Source organism: Lacerta agilis, chromosome 2, assembly GCF_009819535.1.
Source record: "Lacerta agilis isolate rLacAgi1 chromosome 2, rLacAgi1.pri, whole genome shotgun sequence".
NCBI lineage: Eukaryota > Metazoa > Chordata > Lepidosauria > Squamata > Lacertidae > Lacerta > Lacerta agilis.
This window is the reverse complement of record NC_046313.1, coordinates 112,693,823-112,719,386: the sequence shown is the minus strand read 5'-3', so window position 1 is coordinate 112,719,386 and position 25,564 is coordinate 112,693,823. Positions and strand designations below refer to the sequence as shown.

The window sequence follows — 25,564 nt, the reverse complement described above, 5'->3', positions numbered from 1 at the left end:
CCGGAGGTCCGTTCTTAACTAGAGGCGTGCTTTTGCTAATGGGGCCTCTTGCTGCCGCTGTGCCGCCAGCACACGGTTTCCGTTCTCATCCTGGGGCAAAGTTCTCAACTGGAGATAACTCTTCCAGGTTAGCGGAGCTTGTAACCTGAAGCGTTTGTAACCTGAGGCACTTGTAACTCGGGTAACAATGTATTTCCCATTGTCGTTTACCACAAATATTACTAAAGAGTTGTCTTTCTAAATGTGCGCTATTGTTCATCTTTAGGAAATTCAGGGAGCTATGGGGATAAACTCTGCACTTTCTCCTCATCCTCCCCTGTTTCTGTTGTCTTTTTAAATGGCCCCAGTCTAAACTGAGGGGTCTTTCAAGTCCATGGATGTTCTCTGAACAGCTATGAACTCTGGTTATGCCATGCCCCAAAACATGCAGGAAATATCCTGTGTGGATGTTTAGGGAGGCAGGAGAGGATATATTATTTTATCATATCCTTCCTAACTTGCGCCACCAAGTTCTATAATTTAGCAGAGTTGTTAAACAATCTCGCTTTTAAATTACACAGTGCTTAGCTAGTTGCAGGCTCACCTGAGCCTCACTATTTAGGATTCAAAGTTTCCCTTTTTTATATCCCTCCTAAAAGAATAGACGCGACCATCTGATTAAAGTTTTTTTAAAAAATTTATTTAGTGATTTGAATTGGCTTGTAGGTTTGCAGGAAGGAGGGGGGAAAATACATCCTCTCCCTTCCAATTCACCAATCATCTTTGGACAAAACTAGAGGGCCAGGGCACCAAAGCGCCCCTTGAAAATCTGATACAAAAGTATTATGCTGGGGCAGCGAGGGGGTGGGTGGGAGATAAACGGAGGGGTGTAGGTGACTCTTAGAGCCGCTTTTACATCCCTCCTGCCGTGAGAGCAGCCCCACCTTTGCACCACCCCTCCCCCCAGAGGGAAAAAAGGACCCTGAAGTACCGCTCCTGGAAATTGGAAGAGAGCTATGCATGGGGAGTGGGGGAGGTGGGGCGAGCACAAAACGACAGGATTCCTTCCCCCACCATTGCTGCCCTGCTCTACAAAGGGTCAGTTAGGTCAAGTGTATAGACAAACCCAGCTTATGTGCAAAGGATATTTTAAGACACTTATTTTGGGAGGAAGAAAACAAAAAGGGGGGGGGGGGGCTCAGGGAACTGACCAAGGGAACCCACCGCAGCCAGATGCTGGGGTAGATCGGAAGGGTTGATGGTGGTGGCAAGAACAGATATGGGGTGTGTATTTGTTGTCAGCATCCGTCCGCAGTGTTCCATTTCCCTCTTCTATGTGTCAGGGACCCCTCTCAGAAAAAAACAACAACTGTATTTCCTCAATTAGATAGGATAGAAGGGGAAAGTGGGACAGAATTTATGGCGTGGAGAGAACGGGAGGCAATTGGACCCTCCACGCCAGCTGCAGTGTAGAGATTGAGGTCATCACTTTAATTTAAAGCTTGTGGGAGCTCCGGAAGGGTAGGGCGGGAAAAGGGGGGTGGGATTTGAGCTGTATGGCTTGAGGGGAGCTTCCAACCCTGTCCACCGATTTGGATGGGGGAGGGGAGGAGAAATAAAAGGGCGCAAACAGAGGAAGGGGCGAGACAAAGGGCCACCAAATCCATTAGTATTTCCGTTGTAGCTTCTGGAAGTCGCTCGTGTTGAGACGCGGCCGAGGCAGGTCCCCAAACATCTCTGTGCCATCTGACACCCTCAGCACCAGAGCTCGCATGCTGGCGGCAATTTTCTCCAGGTTGGGGGATGAATGCTTGCTGTTCTCTTCATCAGAGGATCGCATCTCTTGCCGTTGCTCCTTGAAGCCCCAGATAGGCACTGAGACAGGCAGGGACTTGGCATACTGATGGCTGAGGGGTGGAGGGGCTGTCTGGCCAGGAGCCTCCTCACCTAGACTCCCATCGTCAGTGCTCTCCAGATCAGAGTCAAAGAAAGGCTCATATTCCTGGCTTGGAGAATCCTCGTCCATCACAAACAAGCCAGTGGTGTCACTGGGTTGCTCTCTCCCACCTGGCTGCTCCAATTCTGTCAATGTATTCCTGTCTCCTTCATCGTCTTCCTCTTTGGGCTCCTGGCCTCCAGAAGCCTGGGGCAAAGGCCCCTGGGGGGTAGGTGTCCTGTGTGGGGCAGGCTCATCTGAGGCATTGGTAGAGGGGCAGCTCCTGGAGTAAGACCCGTTGGTGGGACCTGGGCGAGGGGCAGAAGGAGGACGGGCAGCATAGGTAAAGGCGGTGGTCTTATGAACCACCGCGATATCTTCGAAGTAGCGTTGAACGGCATCAGCTAAAGCCCCACTTCCATGCTGTGCGTAGCTGAAGCCACCAGGGGGTGGGGCCCTGAAGGCGGTGAGCAGCACTATCTCATTGCCTGTCTGACGCCGGTACTGTTCTGCTGCAGCAACCAGGGCCGCCCAGCTCTCCTTGTGGTTATCCGCCATGTTCGTCATCCTGCCAGCGCCTCTCAGTTCTTCCTCCGCCGAAGCCTCCCCACCCCCCTCGGGGGCCACCACTCGGAACCCTGACCTCTCACCTTTGACCCTCCCCAAGACACTTATGGGCCCCCTTCCTCTTCCAAACAACAACTGCCTCCGCCTCCTCCTCCCCCCGGAGGCCCCGCCCACTCCCTCTGCCCTCACAAGGCATGAGAGAGGCGCCCGCACGTTTCCCGTTACGAAGATGGCGGCCCATCTGATTAAAGTTAACATAAAACTAGTTTACTTACAATCATCCAGTTCACAATAAGATCCCTGAAGGTAGACTTAATTTACAGAACAACATATAACTATGTGAACTACCCCGGGTTACCAGATTTTTTTTCAATGAATCCAGGGACACTTTTCTACTTCGGTTGGAATGATAGGATTTTGTATGGGGACTGATTTGTAAATCTGGGGACTGTCCCTGGGAAAGGGGGAGGTCTGGTAACCTTACTAAGGGAAATAATCTCAAGTGACTGCGACTGAGCAGTCACTTCTACTAACTCTTAGGAACACACAATGGAGAACACACAGAGCAGAACATGGAGGCCATGTGCTCCTCTACGAAGAACAGGCCACACCCGAATCAAGTGACATGCAAACGAAATCTGTCTCAGCTCAGGAGGAACCAGCAAGTTTTCTCCTGAGTGATACAAAGAATTCCCCAGCATGTGCCTTGTAGGAATGTTGTATATTACTGCAATATCCCACATATCCAAATGCTCCCTCCTTTAGGCTGTAGCCCTTTGCAAAGTAGAAGTCAACAGAAACAGCTATGGAGAGGGCTTCCCCTCAAAATAAATGTTTACTTCTTTAGCCACTGGAGATTTCATGACTATGAAAATTCAGAAGTGCCCTCTCTGTGGAATTCTCATCATCCTCTTCCTTATGTTTTGATGGCTGACCATCTTCCACACTCAAACCTCCTCTTTTCTTGCAGAAATTAACAGAAACGGAGAGGCTGAAGACTGTGGAGAAGTTCAAAAAACTGCACCAGTTCCTGGAAGAACAGGAAAAACATCTGCTGAATCACGTGGAAGAGGTGGAGAAGGAGATTGCAGGGAGAAGGGATGAGCAGCTGGCCAGACTCTCCAGGAAACTCTTCTCCCTTGAGAAGATCATCCAGGAGATGGAGGAGACGAGTCAGCAGCCAGCGAGTGAACTCCTGCAGGTAAGACGGTGGCAGGAACAGCCCAAGGCTCCAGGAAAAGGCTGCCTCCCATCCTTTATGCGCCCCTTTCATGTATACAAGGAGTGCAGGGGCTCAGATGATGGAGCCTCTAGTCAGGTTTGTAATGGACAGGAACACCCAAGAGACCTGGGATGCTTAACTCACCTGAATGCAAACTAGAGAGTCTTCTGTGTTTTTGATGGAACTGGAGGTGGTATTCTGCTCTTTGCTGATGCTTTGTCTCCTAATGCCTTCCCGCTGGGCAATGCTGCCTTCCTGCCCTGTGAGGGCCTTCACCAAGGATGCATTCAGGCCTCCTTCCGACATGAGCCAGTCTCTTGGCCAAGCTTCTCTTCCCGTTCCCTCCACAACTTCTGGGTTGATCACCTTCCCCAGGGATCTTGATCGGTCCAAAATGGTGCTCAGTCACAGTGACCAAAGAGCAAGACAGAGGGACTCATCCAGACTGCTGCTTGTCCCACCCCTTTCCTCTTTACTGCTGAATGAGAGAAAACATCAGCCAGGTTTTATCCAGATTGACCTTTGCTTTGATGTTGCACTAAGGAGCAGGTTTTTCCTGAGGGAAAGCAGCAGGGCAAAGGCAAAACCACTGGGACCCGTGTTTTCTGGACACAGGAAAAGCAGAATTGTGGAGGAGCCCAAAGAAACACTGAGCTATTTTATTACCCCTTTGGATTTGAAATTTGGGGACAATTTGGAACTGTTCCCTGGTAGAATTCTCCTGTAGGCTTACTTACGTCTGAATTGCACAATGCAAACTGGATTAAAGTTAACAAATTATAATCTAAGACATGATATGGGTTGGAATCTTCTATTGAATCAAAAAACATGAAATTTCCCTAAAATGCTGGTGGATTTTCATAAGGATTTTAAACAATAATTGCAAACTGATGTGGAAATGTAGAGAACTTGATATCGGAACAATTAATAATTTCAGATTGGAAAAATAAAAGCTGTGAGAAATGAAAACTGGCTGATTCAACCATTCTTACCCAAAACCTTGGCATGTGTCAGGCAGACTGACATCCAAGGGCCAGGGTCCGAGGGGTCTTCCTAGTGTGGCCTGTGGTGTGCAGTGAATTCCCTTCTCTTTTCCCCTCTAGGATGTGAGAAGCACCTTGCAGAGGTGAGTGGATCTGGCTCATTTCCATTATCATCACTTTGTAACAGAGATGCAAACACCTCAAACATGGCTCTCCAGGGGCTGCAGGGGGGAGACTGTAGGACTCACTCCCTGCAGCATCTCACAGGTAAAAGCAGGGCCCCCTCTTTGGAACTTGTATCCCCCCCCCATTCTCCCTCCAAGCTTCACAGTCAACTGCCTCCTCCCTCCATCCCCACATCACTTCAGCCAGGGATGGGGGCTCTTTTCTTTCTCTTACACTTTCTCTTCATTGACTTTTTGGTAATTTCAAACATCTAGAAGAAAAAGTGGCAAAGATGCTTGGAAAGAGCTTAGGAAGTACCAATAGATTTCCAGGTCCACCTAGAAGCCCCCCAACTCTGGTAACTAAGCCCCTTTGAGGCACTTAGGGAGGGAAGGTCTGTTGGTCAAGAATAGGTGGGTTCTTTTTCTTGGGAGCGTTTCCAGCGTGAGAGGCTGAAGGTGGTCTGGAGTGGGGAGGGGTGAAAGTCAGGTTGTTTCCTGCCTCTGAAGGGAGAGTCCCATGGAGCATGGGGTTGTGCCCTTCCTGGGTGAGAGAGGGGGTGCAGGGAGGGTTTAAGTTGTTCTCCTTGATGTCTTGGCAGCTGTGGACATCACTCACATCTGGAGAGACTCAGGTAGGGAGGGATTGCAGGCATTCCACCTCAGGGGTTTGGCCCTTACATCCTGGGACCTTCCCAGAAAGTTGTTATGGGGCAGCATCGTTGGAAGCCATGGGAGCCCTCCGGTGGTGTCGCATAGGGTTACATCTTGTCCCTTGTGCTGTTTAGCATCCTTACGAAGCCACTGACAGCTGTCCTCAGGAATTTTGGACTGAGGTCTCCCCAATCTGACACCCACCTTTATCCCGCTTTTCCATCTCAGTCAGGGCAGGAAGTTGAAATGCTAGACCGGGGCTTGGAGGTGGGTGTCAACAGATGAAGCTGAATCCTGAAAATGATCTGTTGGGAAATGAACTTCAACTTTGTTTGTGTTATTGAGATCTCCTGCAATAATTTGGGAGACAGTGCCACAATGGGACCATTCATTGTTTTCCTTTTTACCAGGTATGAGAAAAGAGAGAGTCCAGAGAAGCCACTGGCTTTCCCTCCAGAGCTCAGGAACAGGATCTTGGATTCCTGTGATCTGAATCACCTTGTGGAGCATACAATGAAACAATGGAAAGGTAATGAAAAATGGGTGTCAGGATTTGACACTGGGAATTCTATTACTTCTTCAGAACTGAACATGCCAGGCTCTTATTGCATGGAATTGAGTAACCCCAGGATACCTTCCTTCTTGGTGCTCCAACCTTCATTTCCTGTCCCCAGAATGGCCCATGTATATTGTGATGCTGAATCCTGTAAAGAAAGCCTGAAACAGAGTGTAGAGCAAAGGAAGGATTTTTTCCTCCCATGTGCTTCTGTTTTCAGTTATACAGAACCTCCTTTTCCTTTTGGTTACCCATCTACACAATCTGGGGTTATCCTTTTGGTGGTTCTCCTGCTCTGAATGGAGTCAAAGGGCATTGAGAAGCCCCCAGTTCCCCCCTCTGCCTCCTGCTCAGGCTTGTTTCTCAGCCGTGGAGCCAAGGCCTGAGCCGTTTCCTCCTCACATGTCCCCCTGCAGCTGCCATATCTAGTGCTTCATGTGTCAAAATCTCCTGAGAGGAGATGGAGACATTGAGGATGGAAGCAATTGCACATTGAGGATGGAAGCAAGAGCTCATGAGCCCCAAAAGGGCACAACTATGCTTGTTAACAACCTTAAAGATTTGTAGAAGGTTTGTGAGGAAGGACTTCCTTTTGCCTGAGAGCTCTGCCAATCCTTCCTCATCAAACTTTGCTTCTCCTTATGTTTCACAATTTTGGCTTTAATTATTCCCCCCACCATTTACCATATTTTTCGCTCCATAGGGCGCACCGGACCATAGGGCGCACCTCGTTTTTAGAGGAGGAAACCAGAAAAAAATTCTGGTTTTCCTCCTCCATAATCCCGTTTTTGTGAGGATCAGCTAAATGTTTTGAAGCTTTTTTTGCAAAGGGGGAAAAGCACAGCCCCTTTTGCAAAGGGGGAAAAGCAAAGAGGAAAACCCCCATTTTTATGGGGTTCAATTCACATTTCTGCAACTACTAAAGGAAAGGGAGCCCTTTCTACAGTTTCCGGACAGATAATCTAATCAGCCAGTCACATGTCACTGGGGAAACAAACAACCTCCCTCTGCAGCACCATTCAACAAAGGAGGCCTAGGCAAAGGGGCAGGGCCAAAGGGAGCCGGGACTCTTATCTCTCTACCGATCACTTGCTGATCAGCTGCTGAGCGGGCTTCTTTCAACACCCCTTTTCTCTTTGTAAAAAGAAAAAGCACAATCTGCTTTTGGCTCCTGGGCAATTCAGCTCCAGGGACCACCATTCGCTCCATAGGAGGAAAAAAGTGCGACTTATGGAGCGAAAAATACGGTATTTGGGAAGATGTTAAGGCTGCCTCCATCTCCCCTCTGCCTCCTTTTACAAGATTCCTATTGCTCTGCCTCTCCTCCAGTCCAAGAATGTAGAGCCCAATTTCAGGGACAAAGTTCAGAGACCAGCAGGATTTATGCTGACTATTCTTAATCTGCTATTTAAAGCGTTAGTTATTTCCACATATTCTTCCTATGATTTCCTTGTTTTTAATTATTTTTTGTACAATTTAATTAATATTTAATAATTGTATTTTAATTTAATGGTGCCACGTTTTGAAGTGTTGTATGGAGATTTATTTCAGGTGGAAGAGTGTTGCCCTTACACTTTATATTTTTTTTGCTTCCCCAGATGGTCTGCTATGCAGAAAACAGATTCAGAAAGGTAAATTTCCTTCACCCCGATATGGTCCCCCTTCATTGCACACACAGCCCAACAAGACAATGACAAAAATCTACCGACAGCATACAAATCAATATGGCTAACCTGACAAAAACACCCACCCACCCCACTCACACAGGAGACCAAAGAACACCACAGCCAACCACAAAAGAACAATTACACCCCACGCCAACCACGACCTCTCACACCACCAAAGGAGCACAAGCGAACAACAGAAAACCTGCACAGACAACACTGACACCAAACCTTACACATATTAAGTAAAACAGAAACATCGTCACCCTACCCCACCTATCTCCCATCCCACCCACCTCTCTCCCCCTTCTCTTCCTAATATCTCAACAACAAAAAACGATTTGTAAAAATGTTATATGGAAAAATACGAGAGAGACATTGCATGACCTTTGTACACCAAGAAAATCTTTAATAAAAATCTTTTTAAAAAAGAAAAGAAAGAAAGGCAAATTTCCAAGGGAGGAACAATTTCAAAGGAGGGATTGGGACTGATATTTCATGGGTGTTGAACCGTCTGTTCTGCAGACTTTGGGACCCCCATCAATGACGTCACTCTGGGTAACAGGCCTCTAGTGGTGTTTGGGTTCTTCGTATGTCCCATGAATGAACTAGGAGAGGGTTTGAAGGTTTGGATTGGGGGCAGAGCTTGTCCCTGCGAAGAACCTGCACACTAGTCTGAGTTCCATTCCTGCCTATAGACTATTCTCCTGATTTCAACCTCATATTATAGATTTTGCATTCTTTCATAAAAATTTATATACTGCTTGGTTGCAGGGGAAAGCCTCAGAGCCTTACAATCTCTTACAAAAGCCCTTAAGGAGAATCCGGCAGAGTCAGTCCAATGTCCATCTTGTCGAGTTCTCATATATAGGGAACCTCCCTTGCATTTTCTTTTCCCTCCATTCAAGCCCCATTCCAGCTCTGTCGATTCTTCCTCTGCAATCTGCTTTGTCAGCATGCTTGGAAATTCCTGTTTCAACAGCTTTTTCCCACCAGTTTACTTGGGGCAGATGTTAACCTTCCTCCAGCCATTCAGTATAGATCCCCATTTAATTTGTGGGTTTTGAATGATTGTATTCTGCCATTTTCTTGTATGATTTACCATTTCTGATTTTCCCATGGAATAGCAGAGTTTGAAAGGATCCCAAAGATCATCTAGTCCAATCGCCTGCAATGCAGGAATTACAACTAAACACGTTAGTTGTTTTAATTCCTTTAATCTTTTGCTTGAAGTAAGGAAACAACAGGTGCTATGTAATGCTGATGTTTTGTAAAATGATTTTCTTTGAGCTATTGCATTGTAGCCTGTTAAGCCTCTCTTTTTGCTTCCTCAGATGTTCAGTCATTCAGAAATCTTCAGAAAGGTAAATTTCACATGGAGACCCCAATTCACAGGAGGGGTGGGGACTAGAGTTTCATGGGGGGTAAAGAGTCTCTTCTGTACAACTTGACTCTAGCCCTGTTGTTTGTACCACTAAGGCAGAGAGGTTTTCACAACTGCCTAGAGAGAGTTGGGTTGCTCTTCCATGTGACCTTTTTCACGACTGGTTACAACATGTCCTCTTTTTCTCAGACAGGTTCTCGATTTTCATGATTAAAATTTCTCCTCTTGGCGTATTTTTAAAATTTGGCAAAATGTCTCAAGTTGTTTCGTTTGGTTATTTGGTTTGCAGTAACCCAAGAAAAAATTTCTAGTGCATTAGACTCAAATCTAAGGCACCTAGTCTAGAGCAGAGAATCGCAACAGAGCAGCATCTTAAGCTAGCGACATACTGTATAACAGTGTTTTTCAACCTTTTATGGGCAATGGCACACTTGTTTCATGAAAAAAATCACGAGGCACACCACCATTAGAAAATGTTAAAAAATTTAACTCTGTGCCTATATTGACTATATATAAAGTAATTTTTCAATTTTTCCCACAGCACACCAGGCAACATCTCGCGGCACACTAGTGTGCCGCGGAACAGTGGTTGAAAAACACTGCTGTATAAAACCCTTCTCTTGTGGCTGAACTAAAAAGACGCTGGCTCAGCTACAAGATCTTGGAGAAGGAGTCCGGGAGGGCAAGAGTTAACATCCCCCTGCCCTTAAGGAGAGTCCATATGTACATGTTTAACAGTTTAATAAATTGTTCTGTGCACACTTATGTTCACAAAGAGGTGAAATCCCATTGATCTGAAAGGGAATCTGGGTTTTTTAGCTGTTTTTTATTTATTTAACAAGATGTCTGTCTCTGTCTCTCAGCTGACTCTGCCTAATCTTCTCTTTCCTTCATCTTCTCCCCAACAGCAAATGTCACTCTGGATCCAGACACAGCCCATCGCGAACTCATCCTGTCCAAGGATCGGAAAAGCGTGAGAAGGGGAGACAAAAAGCAAGACCTGCCTGACAATCCTGAGAGATTCAACAGCCGGCCTTGTGTGTTGGGACGCGAGGGATTCACAGCAGGCAGACATTTCTGGGAAGTCAATGTGGAAAGTGGGGAATTGTGGGCTGTGGGGGTTGCCAGGATGTCTGTGAAGAGAAAAGGCTGCTTCTCCTTAAGGCCTGAGGGAGGAGTCTGGGCTGTGCAGAAGTTTAGAGGCGAGTACTGGCCCTGCACTTTCCCTCCTTCATCTCTTCCGTCTCTGAGTCAGGAGCCCAGGAAGATCCGGGTGACTCTGGACTATGAAGGGAGACGTGTGTCTTTTTCTAATGCTGACTCAGGAGCCAAACTCTACACGTTCTCAGGAGCCTCATTCTCTGGAGAGACCCTCATCCCTTTCTTTTATCTGGATGACATTGAAACCCCCCTGAGTATCTCCTGAGGAGACTAAATCTGCCTCTCAGGCCCAGCAGGAGTTTCTCTCCAGACCAGAGTGACTGATATAAAAACCAATTTACCCACCAAGAGCACTTTGGGCAGTTTTTCAAGGGCCTTTTGAGAGGATTCATTCCAGTCAAAATCAGCAAAAATAACAAAAAAAAATGGGTTGTTGTGGCTTTGCATTTTCCTTGCTTTTCCCAGAATTCCCTTTGCCGCTTACTTCATAAAGAGACAGCCACACGTTTAACAGTCCCAATAAATAATATTTTCCTCAAATGGGCTCCCTTACCTTCAATCTTGTTTTCCTTTTGAGATGTTTGATTTGGCAGAGCATGAGACGCTTAACCCAGGGTTGTGGGTCTGAGCCCCATGTTGGGCAAATGTTTCCTGCACTGCAGGGGGCGGGACTAGATGACCCTCAACTCTGCAATTCTAGGAAACCTTTCTCTCCCCACAAGACCTTATGCAGCTGAAAAATTCATGCATCATTAAATTAATAGATGACTATAAAATGATCCCCTTCCCCCATGTCAGGCAGGATAGCTCCTTGCTCTGGAGACCCTAGATGGGAAGAAAATGAAAAAGAAATTGAACAGGGCGTCAGCTTCAAATGCCCTCTGCAATTACAGCCTCGCCATCTCCACACTTTGACAGAAATAAACCTCATTGCATTTAGTGGGGCTTCTGCCCAGTTATATGTGTTTCTATTTACAGGCTGGATCCTGTATATCGGGGGCATCAAACGGGGTGTCCTCTGGATAATGCTGGACTCCAACTCCCCTCCGACCCATCCAGCAAAGCCAGGGGTCAGAGAGGATGGGAGTTGCAGTCTGGCAGCTACCAGAGGGGTCCCATGGGCTGTGCTGCCCTATACATTTCGCAGGGAACCTTCTCTGTGCTCCTCAACCCCACCCCAAATACACAATGCTCCCCCAAGGAGCGTCTTTTTGTCAGCAGGACTCACTCTGGTTCCACTATCAGGGCCACTGACTACGGACTGGTGAAGCCTGTTCTCCTTTTCCTGCATTTCCCACGGGGTGGTGGCAGATGTTGGAATAAATACACCCCCCACCTGCTTGATGGCCGCCTCCCCTTGCTCCATCCTCTATATGATGTTGGTTTGTGTGTCATTGTATGTTTCCCTGTGAGACTCCTCTCACCCCGTGGAAGGACACAAAAGTGGTTCGTTTGGCCCAGCACCCAAGAGGGGCCACCCAGACCCCTCTTGTGTAAAACCTGCAAGTAGGACTAGAGAGCAAAACCAGCCTGCCCCCCCCCGCTATGGGGCTGCCCCATGAGATCGGCGGCTCGTGGGGCTGCCCTGTCTGTGCTGCTTTAAAGCAGCACGGACAGGGAAGCCCCCGGACGTGGCGGGTCACCTCTGGACTAGCAGCAGTGCCAGCGGGATGGACTGCGCATGCCCGGGTTTCCCGGACGCCCCGCCCCAGGGGGTGCCTCCGCGGCAACTACGCCTCTGGCCCCGGGCACCCTGAGCTGGGGGTCTGGCCCGCCACCCACCCCCACTGCTGACAGACAACACCACGCTGAGAGCAGCAGGAAAGGGGTGCAGCACCAGGCAAGCGAAGGGTTGTGGCTGCTACCACCACACAAGAAATGCACACATGAGACTGTGCCCTCGCCTACGGGGATCTGGCCCTCAGCAGTTCTCAGAGGGAACCCCCTGCAGCACAGAGAGGAGCATGAAAATAAGCTGCTTTTGAATGTTCTGGACCCGAGCGGGATGCTGGTGGCCTCTAGCTTGTCTGCCCCATCTTCTTGATGGGCCCCATGTGGGAGAAAGGTGTCCCTAGATGCCTGCACGCCACTTTGCAGCCCCTTCCACACCATCCTCGGTGAAAAAAGCAACCCTCATTACAAATGGGAGGGGCCAAGGGCCTGGGCAGGCACCATGGGGCCACATGGGGAACCCCAGGAATAAGCAGGCATGAGTGGCCATTTTGCCTATAATGGACAACGCCCCCCCCCCAAAAAAAACACCAATATTGTTGGCTGTGTCCCTAACACATTTCTCTTGCATTGGCAGTCAGAATGCAGAAAAACAATGGGAGCAATAAGCATGTTCAAGAATGCTGTTTCAAGGTGTACAACGCAGTGTGATTTAAAATGACACAATGAATGAGACATCAGGGCTTAGACTGAACCCTTTTTAAAGTAGGCCATGCTGGAAATAGGCATGGAGATAGAACTCAGCAAATGCTAATATTGCATGAGGTTGCAGAGCAGAGAGAGAGAAGCCAATAAGGGTTATTCATAGAATCATAGAGTTGGAAGAGACCACAACGGCCATCCAATCCAACCCCCTGCCAAGCAGGAAACAGGATATTCAATCACTGCGGCTCAGAGCTGCCTTGGGCTCTTCCGCAACTGGGCCATTCCATGAAAAATGAGCCTGATAAGAATGCTTGATGAGTGCTGGACTTTGGTGAGGAAGTTTCCAAACGTGCAGTCTAACCATTTTTTAAAAAGCTAAAGACAAAAGAAGTTTATTTTATGGACTTTCTTTTCAAAAGTCCACCCATGTAGTCTTCACAGAAGTGTTCAAGTTAAAAGTTTTCTGATGATTGTCCCACCCGTGACAGCATTTTTTCCTTAATTTTGTATCGTTAAATTTCTTAAACTTAATTCCTGATTGCATAGTTGTAACCAATAAACATTGATTTAAACAGATACGCTGATTCACCTCCCAACTCACAGAGTTTTTCCATAAATCAAACTTATCTCAAGCTCCTTTTTTTGTCCCACCCGTGACAAGACTTTTAACATTTAATAAAATTGTCAAAAATATCCATAAAAATAATAAAAAATAGTAAAATGTTCAGTATCTTATTAAGAACATAGTTTAAATTTTGGTTGTTAATTTTTATGTATATTTACATTGCTACACATGTGAGAATACCAAAAAACATGGTCCAAGTGTCCCACCCGTGACAATGGAATGGCCCAACTGTCACCAAGTAACAGTCACTCCATCAAGCTCCCTGCACTGTTTCTACCCCAACTGGTCATCATAACTTTAAGAACTACTAGTACCTGAGCTTGTTCCTTTCCTCTTCCCTCCCATCCTCCTTTCCTTTTGCCACGTATTTTAGCTTGTTTTTCATTGATCCATGAAACTGCATTCTTATTTCCTCACAAACAGATGCCTGTGTTCAAAGAAAGTGGTTTGAGAAGGACTTCCAGCGGCGACGCCATAGCGGAGCGGTCGTGGGTTGCCTCGGCTGCGAGGCGACCCAGTCCGTCCCGGGGGTTGGAGCCCCGCTACCGCAAAGCGGGGCTCCGGTGGGGTGCGGGAAGAGCATCCCGCACCCTGGGCTCCCCGGCTGTGCCCATTAGTGCTCTGAACCCTTCCCTCGCTCCCCCTGTAAAGGGGGAGTGGGGGTGAAGGGACAACGGAGCCGGGCTATAGGGGACATGCCCCAACCGGGACGTAAATGCGGCGGTCACCCCCGCGATGAGCGTCAAAGTTCTACCTGTGTTTAACGGAATTAAAGAACCCGGTGGTCGTGAGTATCTGAAATGGATTGATTTTATATTTTTTGGACGATCCGGGGGGAAGAGGAAAGGAAGCCTGCCTCCCTCCCTTCGGGGGAAAGAAAATAACCAGTTTAAGTGACTGCTGCTACAGTAATGGATACAAAGTATTTGAACTTTGAAAAGTGAGACTGTTGAGATCTCCCTCTGGGGAGTAAGTCTGCAGAAAATATCTCCGTTTAAAGTTTTGGTCTTTGCGCTCTGGCTTCAGGAAAAATGGCGATGGAAAATTTGGACTGGCGTGGGAAACAATTGTAACAAAGGGAGGAACATAGAGACAGGAACTGAAATTTGACACTCACCCCCTCCCCCAATATGTTGGACTTTGTGTTTGAACTTGTTTTGAACTCTGGACTAACGGATGAAGAAAAGCTTACTGTCTTGAAGCTGGAACTGCTTAATCGGAAACTGAAAGTCTTGAGTGGGGTAATAAACAAAAAAATTTTACTTCCCACAGAGGAGGCTTTCCAAATGTTTTATACAATGGAAGGAAACCTTGGCAAAGAGCTGGAAGGGATGCTTGAAGGATGGAGAGAGATGACAGGGCGACTCCAGGAAAAAGACCCGTTCTTTGGGGGTGGCAGCCCCGGGACGGTAAGATTTGCTATATCCAGACCCCGAGGTGTGAGCTCGGGGGCAAGGGACAAGGAATTAAGATATCTACAAAAAGAAGAAGAATGTTACAAAGAAGCGGAGGAGCCGAAAGAAGAGGAGATGTGTACCCTGAAGCTCGATGCAAGGTCTGTTGTGAACTGTGCCTGGATCTGTGGACATATGGGAAAAGAGGATAATTGGAAGATTGGTTCCGGCGATAGACAGAGAAGGACAATGGACAGAAGGGGAGTGGGGTGAAGTATTAAATGTAAAATCTAAATGGTCTGTTATGGTATTCTGAAACCGGAGGGTGAAGGTTGTTAGTTTTAAGTTTATTTTGAATAAGTAAGGAGATATTGAGATTTTATGTTATTAGCAGCATGATAAAGGATAGAAGAAGTTAGTTCAGATTTTATGAGAATATTTTGTTAAGATTTATGATAGAGTAAGATGATTAAGATGATTGTTTTATTTTTAATTGAAGTTAATTTTTTAAGAGAAAAGTTGTTAAAAAAGCAGATTATGGATTTAAAACCGAAGGTGAAAAGGCAGGGGTCAACCGTCAAGATTCGGAAATAGAAATTTTTCTTTATGTATACAAACAAGAAGAAGAATCCTGGCAATATTTGTATTTGTTTTATATTTGTAGGTGTGGGTATGGGTGTATGTTTTGTTATGAAAATGCTAATAAATTCTTCATAAAAAAAAGAAAGAAAGTGGTTTGAGAAGCACATTCACACTAAATCAAGCATTGCTGCAACCAGCAAGTTTTCAAACCTTAGTGATGTGGGGTGGAGCAGAGAAACTACCTACTATGAGTATCAGAAACGCAGCATAAATTATGGCAAGGTGTTGTGAGCAGGTGCTAGCAACGTGGGTACCTAGTGTGGTGAAATTGCTTATTCCCCCCTCACACCCCTTTTTATCCCCAAAACTGCTCTGTGAGGTTGACTGGTATCGGGAACAGCAAGTGGTCCAAGGGACTCTGAATTCATAGAATCATAGAGTTGGAAGAGACCACAAGGGCCATCCAGCCCAACCCCCTGCCAAGCAGGAAACACCATCAAAGCATTCCTGACAGATGCCTGTCAAGCCTCTGCTTAAAGACCTCCAAAGAAGGAGACTCCACCACACTCCTTGGCAGCAAATTCCACTGTCAAACAGCTCTTACTGTCAGGAAGTTCTTCCTAATGTTTAGGTGGAATCTTCTTTCTTGTAGTTTGAATCCATTGCTCCGTGTCCGCTTCTCTGGAGCAGCAGAAAACAACCTTTGTCCCTCCTCTATGTGACATCCTTTTATATATTTGAACATGGCTATCATATCACCCCTCAACCTTCTCTTCTCCAGGCTAAACATACCCAGCTCCCTAAGCCGTTCCTCATAAGGCATCGTTTCCAGGCCTTTGGCCATTTTGGTTGCCCTCTTCTGGACACCTTCCAGCTTGTCAGTATCCTTCTTGAACTGTGGTTCCCAGAACTGGACACAGTATTCCAGGTGAGGTCTGACCAGAGCGGAATACAGTGGTACTATTACTTCCCTTGATCTAGATGCTATACTCCTATTGATGCAGCCCAGAATTGCATTAGCCTTTTTAACTGCTGCATCACACTGTTGAGTCATGTCAAGTTTATGGTCTACCAAGACTCCTAGATCCTTTTCACATGTACTGCTCTCAAGCCAGGTGTCACCCATCCTGTATTTGTGCCCATCCTGTATTTGTGCCTTTCATTTTTTTTTTGCCCAAGTGTAGTACTTTACATTTCTCCCTGTTTGCCTTCTTTTCTCCATTTTCGCTCTGTTCAAATCACAAAGGCCTCATTGATACATAATAAAAGTTCTGGTTCAAGCGCCTTATTGTGATCTTGTTTCAATGTAATATTGCTTTCACTTTGTTGTTTTTAGCAAACATTTAAATACAGAAATTATGTAATAACTAGATCAATGACAACTTTGAAAGAGAGTTTGTGCGAGGAGATGCTTTGAAGAGCTACGGAGTAAGGAACGGAATAATATTGCTTGGAAGGTGGTAACAGGGCCAAGGGTGTTTGTTTGTGTGGATATTCAGCACTTGTAACACTTGACCCGTAGCGCAAATGTGAAAAACCACCAAGGAGGCAACCTGTAGGCAAATCGAGCCCAAGAGGGACGTTCGGCAAACCCTTCCTTCCAAGTAAATAAGCTCCAAGCCTTCTGTTTTGCGCTTTCTGTTTAGGTTGTGTGCCTCAGGGGGTGGGGGCAGCCTTTGACATGTCAAGGCCCACCCAAAAGGGCCTGGTGTGGGGCGAGGCCAAAAGCGAGGGGCCATTAATTCCCCCCTCCTGCTGCCACCCCCTTTCCCCTCTCCCTTTCTTTGACAGTCATGAGGGGGTGTAAAGGTAAAGGGACCCCTGACCATTAGGTCCAGTCGTGTCCAACTCTGGGATTGTGGTGCTCATCTTGCTCTATAGGCCGAGGGAGCCGGCGTTTGTCCGCAGACAGCTTCTGGGTCATGTGGCCAGCATGACAAAGCCGCTTCTGGCGAACCAGAGCAGCGCAAGGAAATGCCATTTACCTTCCCGCCGGAGCAGTACCTATTTATCTACTTGCACTTTGTCGTGCTCTCAAACTGCTAGGTGGGCAGGAGTTGGGACTGAGCAACAGGAGCTCACCCTGTCGCAGGGATTCAAACTGCTGACCTTCTGATCAGCAAGCCCTAGACTCTGTGGTTTAACCCACAGCGCCAGCTGGGTCCCTAGCGCCACCTGGATGTGTAGGGAACTATTATTATTATTATTATTATTATTATTATTATTATTATTATTATTATTATTAGCAATTTATTACTTGCCCTTCACACCATGGCCCCAGGGTGGGTTGCTACCATTAAAATGCAGTATCAAAAACAGTTCAAAACAAGTTACAAATATAAGATTGGTCTTTAAAATATACAGGCACCACAAGCCAGGGTAAAAACGTGTGCCTTCACCATTCACCAAAATTAGGTCTAGAAGGATCATTGACACAGACGGTGGGAGGACAAACATTTAGCCCTCCAGCAGTTGCTGAACTACATCTCCCATCAGCCATCGGCCATGCTGGCTGCGGCCAATGGGAATTGTAGTTCAGCAGCACCTGGAGGACCAAAGGTTCCCTACACCTGATTTATGCTCCTCTTTTATTGAGTGTCCAAGGGAGGTCAGTGGTGGACATCCTTTTGGAGTGGGGCAGCCATGTGCTTGAGGTGGGTGGGTCCAGGATCAAAAGTGGGTGCGTTGGCGTCAAAGGAATGGGTAGGGTGCTGGAGGATAAGCCCCCTTTCCCTTTTGTCTTTACCCCATCTCCCCCTCCTTCTCACCAACATGAAACGAAGCTGAGGGCCGCATGAAATTGGACTGAGGGCCACGTGATCATTATTTTTTAAATGGATCTCTTCCCATGAGGCGTTCCTGACTAAATATGCCACGAAAACATATAAAAAATGGTTTTGTATACAAATACAGCTTTAAAATTGCACATATGGATGCAATTAAAAGCCTATTCTATATATTTGGAAACAGCAACAAGACATAGTCAAGAGTCAATTCAAATCCAATCCAGATACAAACTGGATTTTTTAAGAAATGCAGTCACCTTACTTGTTGTGCCATCTTAAGGTAAAGGGTAAAGGGACCCCTGACCGTTAGGTCAAGTCCCAATGACTCTGGGGTTGCGGCGCTCATCTCACTTTATTGGCCGAGGGAGCCGGCTGGTGTACAGCTTCCGGGTCATGTGGCCAGCATGGCAAAGCCACTTCTGGCGAAGCAGAGCAGCGCACGGAAACACTGTTTCCCTTCCCGCCAGAGTAGTACCTATTTATCTACTTGCGCACTTTGACGTGCTCTCAAACTGCTAGGTGGGCAGGAGCTGGGACTGAACAATGGGAGCTCACCCCGTCACGGGGATTACAACCGCCAACCTTCTGATCAGCAAGCCATGGGCTCTGTGGTTTAACCCACAGCACCACCCGTGTCCCCTTACCTTACCATCTTACCTTGTGACAAATGTCTGATGTTTCGAGGAGGCACCCTGACAAAGGGACTGCCGAAATCAGAAGGGGTAAAACCCCCAACACACCATTGTTCAGGGGGAGCTCTCTCTTGGGTAGTTTTTCGTTATCAGTTGTAATAATTCACGTATCCACATGTACACACATGAACAGAGAGGGGATTTCAGTTTCCTGCTACAACAACCCCTACCCCCAACTTTAGTATCTTGACACAAGGGAAGCCATGTTCAGAGAGGGGAGTTGGAAAACGACCCCTCACCCCTTCACCTTCACGGATGGGGCCTGAGGAGGACCTGAGGAAGGAAAGCACCCCCACCCCATCCAGACATATCTCAGTATTTAACACCTTCCACCATCAAGATGAAATCTGCATCAGGAGCCTGAGATGTCTCTGTGCCGGTCAATAACTCCTTAAGCACTCTCATGAAGGAATCCGGCCCCCTTCTCATTTCCTCCCTCTCACAAAAGGAAATAGATCCTGATATATGAATTTCTACTGTATGAAAATACCATTGTGAAATGTGCCTCCAGGTTACAGAATGTCACTGTAAAAACGTGTGGCACTCTACCCTCAACAACCGTATTCCCCATATCTCACCAAAGAAAGCCAATGTGCAACTAATGTATCTTTATGAATATATCCTTTGCCCCCGATATACCGCGATGTATGTATCTTTTGTAATTGCTTTCGATTACCCTTTGAATACGTTTGTATTTCTCTGCTGATATGTACTGTATATACTTGAGTATAAGCCTAGTTTTTCAGCACATTTTTTGTGCTGAAAAAGCTGCCCTCGGCTTATACTTGAGTGAGGCGGGTGGTGGGGGCGGCGAGAAAGAAGCCCTTTCTCTCAGCTCGTGCCGCCACCCACTCTCCCCAGTCAACCATTCCTTAAGAAGCGTACAAGAACAGCAGTTCTTTACTCTCCCCAGGCAGCTTGTTCCATTCCTGAACTGCTCGCATAAATGCAAACTTGGCAAAGGAGGAAGAGGAAGGAGCAGCCCAAAGGCTGCTCCTTCCTCCTCCTCCTCCACAGCGGCAAAGGTGAACCGGCTTATAAGCTTTCCCAGGTTTTTGTAGGAAAATTAGGTGCCTCGGTTTATATTCGGGTCGGCTTATATTCGGGTATATACGGTAGTTAGAAGACGTAGCGCATAGGAATTTTGAATTATATTCTGTTAATGACGCTGTGGGTTAAACCACAGAGCCTAGGGCTTGCTGATCAGAAGGCTGTGGGTTCGAATCCCCACGACGGGGTGAGCTCCTGTTCCTCAGTCCCAGCTCCTGCCAACCTAGGAGTTTTAAAGGACGTCAAAGTGCAAGTAGATAAATAGGGACCGCTCCGGCGGGAAGGTAAACAGCGTTTCCGTGTGCTGCTCTGGTTCACCAGAAGCGGCTTAGTCATGCTGGCCACGACCCGGAAGCTGTATGCTGGCTCCTTCGGACAGTAAAGCGAGATGAGAGCCGCAACCACAGAGTCGTCCGCAACTGGACCTAATGGTCAGGGGTCCCTTCACCTTTACCTTACTGATAGTGAACCTACATAAGGACTGTATACGGGCTGTAGGGTACCCCATAAGGGAAAAGGAGCAGGTTTTTTCCTATCACAAAGCCTATGAATGAAAATGTTACAATATGAATACCACAACTTACTTGGTGTGTGTGTTTGCGTGTTATCAAAAGCATGGGAAGCAATCCAGAAGCATTCGCTGCTCCCTGAGAAAACATTCACCAAATGCAAAAGACCTGGGGACATTTTTTTACAAAAAAAAAGATCAGGTGGTCACTGAGTTTCTGAGTCATTTCCAGGAAGGGAAACTCCCAGTGAGTAAACTGAGAAAGTGAAACTTAACTCGCGTTTTTGGCTCGAAGGAGCCATGGCTGCTGCTGCAGGGGGTCACATCCAGCGTCTCCGCGATGAAGCCACTTGCTCCATCTGCCTGGATTACTTCAAGGATCCAGTGACCAGCCCAGAGTGTGGGCACAACTTCTGCCGATCCTGCCTGATCCAGTGCTGGGGGGAATCGGAGGCAGAGGCTTCCTGCCCTCAGTGCAGGAAAAGAGTCCAGAGAAGGAGCCTCATCCCCAACCGGCAACTGGCTAACATGGTAGAAATAGCCCAGAATCTCAGCCTTCAAGAGGGGAAGGAGGAAGGAGGGGAAGGAGGAGTCTGTGAGGATCACCAGGAGCCCCTGAAACTCTTTTGCAAAGTCCATGAAGCCCCCATCTGTCTGGTGTGTGACAAATCAAACGAACATGAAAATCACAAGGTGATTCCTCTGAAGGAGGCTTTTGAGGAATACAAGGTAGGAGATCCCTGGATCTTGAGCTGGTGAAATAGCTGTGCATGCCCTGTTATTGCTCCTTTTCCTATCTGTATTACCCAGCATGTTTTTACACTTAATGTTTTAACTGTATCTGTAGTATTCTAGGAACAAACACGATAGGTTCTCACTATTTGCTATGGCCATACGGGTAATGCAATAAATAAATTGAATTGAAATAGCTGTGGACTCTTCTTGGGAGGTTTTCCTTTTAATTCTCAGGTCCAAAGTAGGAATGGCATTTATTGGTGGTTGTTAATTATGTAAAAAGCAGCCCAGGGGAAGCCTGAGGGCTCCTGGGAGGAGGGAGTTGAAGTCTTTCTCTCTGCCAGAAAGGGTTAACCTCATCCACATCCCCCAGCAAGGTTGCTTTATAAATATTTAGAAACTACAAATGCAAATTGCATATACACAACTAAGTATATGTCTCCTTTGGCTGGCAGGATGCCTCTTCAATGCCCTGCAAAGCAGAGAGCAGCAAGGGGTCAGCTGCAGGGGGGGAGGTGGCTAGGAATTGACCAGATGGTGCAGGATCCCTCCCAATTATCTGTTGGAAGCAGATTTGGGAGTGGTGGGTGGAAGCTCCTACTGGTGGGGAGGAGCCCGCTGATTCTGGGAGTGCTGTGGGGCCTGTGCAATCTCCTCCCATCCCAAATGGCAAAGGACTCAGTGGTTCTGAGTAGCATCTGCAAAGACTAGGAGGAAAGGTGACTTTTCCATGACAACTCAGAATTGGACCTGTGGAAGGGTGGAAAAGCCCTAGGCTTGCAGAAGACGGGTTTGGAATGGGTGAAGTTTTGAGAAGCGCTGCTCTATTCCTGTATCTCTAGCCTCTTGGGCTGACTTCACTATCACTTTGATGCTAGACTGATACATCCCAGGTTGGATCCTGCCTCACCCCTTCCTCCTCCTCTTCCCACGTCTCCCTGGGACCTCAAGATGAGAAGTCAGGCCACGACTTTCCTTGTTGTTGTTGCTCAGCCGTTCAGTCGTGTCCGACTCTTCGTGACCCCATGGACCAGAGCACGCCAGGCACGCCCATCTTTCACTGCCTCCCGCAGTTTGGCCAAACTCATGCTAGTCGCTTCGAGAACACTGTCCAACCATCTCATCTCATCTTTCCTGGGAAAAGACAAAGGAGCAATCATGGCTGCCTTTGCTCTTCTCCAGACTAGTTAGTTGCACTAGAAAACTTTCCCGTCCCAGTTCTGCAGTGGTTTTCAACCAGTGTGCTCTGGGACCCTGGGGTGCCTTGAATGATGCTTCAGGGGTGCCGCTAGCAACCCTTCCCTCTTTCTTTCCTTCCCTCCCCCCTCAGATGCCATCTCTGCCTCCCAAAGGCTTGTGCAGCTATTTGTTGCAGCAGCCCTGGCTACAAGCTCCGCAGGGGAATGGTGCCTCTGGGGCTGGCCATGGGGTGTTGGTTGCCAGAAACTGGCGAGGGGCCCTTGCTGTTGGAAATGGACAGACAAGTCCCAGGCCCCTGTGGGGCAGCATGAGGAGGCACCTCTCTTTGGGGCAGGTCAGAGACCAAGAGGAGGACTCCTAAAGGAGAGGGGAGAGGGGAGGAGGCTGAGAGAGCGCTTCGCAAGGGAGGGTGTTAGAGAAAGGGTGAGGGGCTGCAAGCAAGGGGGGCCCTAACTGGGATCCTGAGCCCCACAGGTGTGTTGCAGAAAGAATGTAGTTCGTCCAGGGAGCCATGGACCCAAAAAGGTTATTTCCTCCAGTAAACTACTTTACCATTATAGCAAGGCCACTGGGCGCAAAATGACAGTGTAATATTCATCTCCTCTCTTTGTGTCTCAATCAAACCTGAGTTTTTTCTTTTCACTTTAGGGAGAGATCTGTCGCCGCCTGGAGATTCTGAGGAAAGAGAGAGAGGAAATTCTGGCCTATCAAGCAGACCTGGAGAAGGAAAGCAAAGACCTCCTTGTAGGTGTCTCTGTTGTTACTAGGGAGGGAACAAGCACTTGAAGAATCGAGTCAGGACTGAGGAGGGATGGGGAAATCTGCCCATTTCAGCTTCTCCCCATTTCTCCTTTTTCCATATCAGTCTGTTTATTCATTTTTTATTCTGCAAATGAACCAGATGTTAGGGTAGCTACTTCCCTGTATAAATATTTTATATATACTTTACCCTTATAAATACATTTTTGTGAACATTACCTGGCTGGGTCAACCCTGAACAATTCAGATGTGTGAATTTCAAAGGATTGCTCTGTTTTGGTCTCCATATTTTTTCAGCAATAGGAAATTAGGTAAATTCACCGTTGAATGCAGCTAATTTGAGTTTACAGCGGTATCTTTAGTTACGAACTTAATTCATTCCGGTGGTCCGTTCTTAACTAGAGGCGTGCTTTTGCTAATGGGGCCTCTTGCTGCGCTGCCGGCACACGGTTTCCGTTCTCATCCTGGGGCAAAGTTCTCAACTCGAGGTAATTCTTCCAGGTTAGCGGAGTTTGTAACCTGAAGCCTTTGTAACCTGAGGCACTTGTAACTCGGGTAACAATGTATTTCACATTGTCTTTTATAGGAATTGTGAGCTGAAAGGGTGGAAGCAGTTCAATTCAAATCCTGATTAACCATAAATATTACTAAAGAGTTGTCTTTCTAAATGTGTGCTATTGTTCATCTTTAGGAAATTCAGGGAGCTATGAGGATAAACTCTGCACTTTCTCCTCATCCTCCCCTGTTTCTGTTGTCTTTTTAAATGGCCCCAGTCTAAACTGAGGGGTCTTTTAAGCCCATGGATGTTCTCTGAACAGCTATGAACTCTGGTTATGCCATGCCCCAAAACATGCAGGGAACATCCGTGGGTAGAAAAAGAGCTCCTTGCTTGAGGCTGTAGGTCTCTGCGAAATAGAAGTCATCAGAAACAGCTATTAAGAGGGCTTCCCCTCAAAATAAATGTTTACTTCTTTAGTCACTGGAGGTTTCATGTCTATGAAAAATCAGAAATGTCCTCCCTGTGGAATTCTCATCATGCTCTTCCTGATGTTTTGATGCCTGACCATCTTCCACACTCAGACCTCCTCTTTTCTTGCAGAAATTGACAAAAACGGAGAGGTTGAAGACTGTGGAGAAGTTCAAAGAACTGCGCCAGTTCCTGGAAGAAGAAGAAAAACGTCTGCTGAATCATGTGGAAGAGGTGGAGAAGGAGATTGCAGGGAGAAGGGATGAGCAGCAGGCCAGACTCTCCAGGAAACTCTCCTCTCTTGAGAATATCATCCGGGAGATGGAGGAGATGAGTCAGCAGCCAGCGAGTGAACTCCTGCAGGTAAGACAGCGAGTGAACTCCTGCAGGTAAGACAGTGGCCGGAACAGCCCAAGGCTCCAGGAAAAGGCTGCCTCCCATCCTTTATGTGCCCCTTTCATGTATGCATGTTCAGGGGAGTTCAGGGGCTCAGTTGATGGAGCCGCTAGTCAGGTTTGTAAACTCACCTGAATGCAGACTAGAGATTCTTCTGTGTTCTTGATGGAACGGGAGGTGGTATTCTGTTCTTTGCTGATGCTTTGTCTCCTAATGCCTTCCCGCTGGGCAATGCTGCCTTCCTGCCCTGTGAGGGGCTTCACCAAAGATGCGTTCAGGCCTCCTTCTGACATGAGCCAGTCTCTTGGCCAAGCTTCTCTTCCCGTTTCCTCCACAACCTCTGGGTTGATCACCTTCACAATGGATCCAGATTGGCCCAAAATGGTGCTCAGTCACAGTGACAAAAGAGCAAGACAGAGGGACTCATCCAGACTGCTGCTTGTACCACCCCTTCCCTCCAGGAAAACCTGCTGTTTACTGGTGAATTAGAGCAAACATCAGCCAGGTTTTCTCTGGATTGACCTTTGGTTTGATGTTGCACTAAGGAACAGGTTTTTCCTCAGGGAAAGCAGCAGGGCAAAGGCAAATCCACTGGGACCTGTGTTTTCTGAACACAGGAAAAGCAGAAGTGTGGATGAACTCAAAAGAAACACTGAGCTGTTTTATTACCCCTTTGGAGGCATTTTATGCTGCAGGTGCTTTTTAAATTTCCAGTTGGAAAGTAGATTTTGAAATTTGGGAACTTCTATGGAAGACAGTTTGGGATAGTGCCCTGGCAGGATTATCCTGTAGGCTTTCTTACGTCTGAATTGCACAATGCAAACTGGATTAAAGTTACTAAATTATAATCTAAGAGAGGAGATGGGGTGGAATCTTCTCTTGAACCTACAAATGTGAATTTTTTCTAAAATGCTGGTGGATTTTAAACAATAATTTTAAACTGATGTGGAAAAGTGGAGAACTTGATATTAGAACAATTCATAATTTCAGATTGGAAAAATAAAAGCTGTGAGAAACGAAAACTGGCTGATTCTGCCATCCCTACCCAAAGCCTTGGCATGTGCCAGGCAGACTGACATCCGAGGACCAGGCTGTTCCTCCACTATGAGGAGGTCTGAGGGGGGTCTTCTTAGTGTGTCCTGTGGTGTGCAGTGAATTCCCTTCTCTTTTCCCCTCTAGGATGTGAGAAGGACCTTGCAGAGGTAAGTGGATCTGGCTCATTTC

General features: G+C 47.1%; 2 protein-coding genes across 2 annotated transcripts in view; one reads left to right on the top strand and one right to left on the bottom strand.

Moving 5' to 3' along the window:
• Positions 1–25,564, top strand: part of LOC117042466 (E3 ubiquitin-protein ligase TRIM11-like) — a 42,845-nt gene that overhangs the window by 3,943 nt on the left and 13,338 nt on the right. Inside the window, exons 3-12 of the mRNA XM_033142012.1 lie at positions 3,453–3,683; positions 4,808–4,830; positions 5,916–6,034; positions 10,018–10,082; positions 10,365–10,524; positions 20,549–21,012; positions 22,867–22,996; positions 23,564–23,568; positions 24,077–24,307; positions 25,520–25,542. Coding sequence (XP_032997903.1) covers positions 3,453–3,683; positions 4,808–4,830; positions 5,916–6,034; positions 10,018–10,082; positions 10,365–10,524; positions 20,549–21,012; positions 22,867–22,996; positions 23,564–23,568; positions 24,077–24,307; positions 25,520–25,542 — 1,451 coding nt within the window. The remainder of the gene's footprint in view (positions 1–3,452; positions 3,684–4,807; positions 4,831–5,915; positions 6,035–10,017; positions 10,083–10,364; positions 10,525–20,548; positions 21,013–22,866; positions 22,997–23,563; positions 23,569–24,076; positions 24,308–25,519; positions 25,543–25,564) is intronic.
• On the bottom strand, positions 700–2,648 carry LOC117042819 (proline-rich AKT1 substrate 1-like). The gene has a single exon (XM_033142474.1). It carries the CDS (start codon positions 2,480–2,482, stop codon positions 1,646–1,648), a length of 837 nt encoding a protein of 278 aa, XP_032998365.1. The 5' UTR covers positions 2,483–2,648; the 3' UTR covers positions 700–1,645.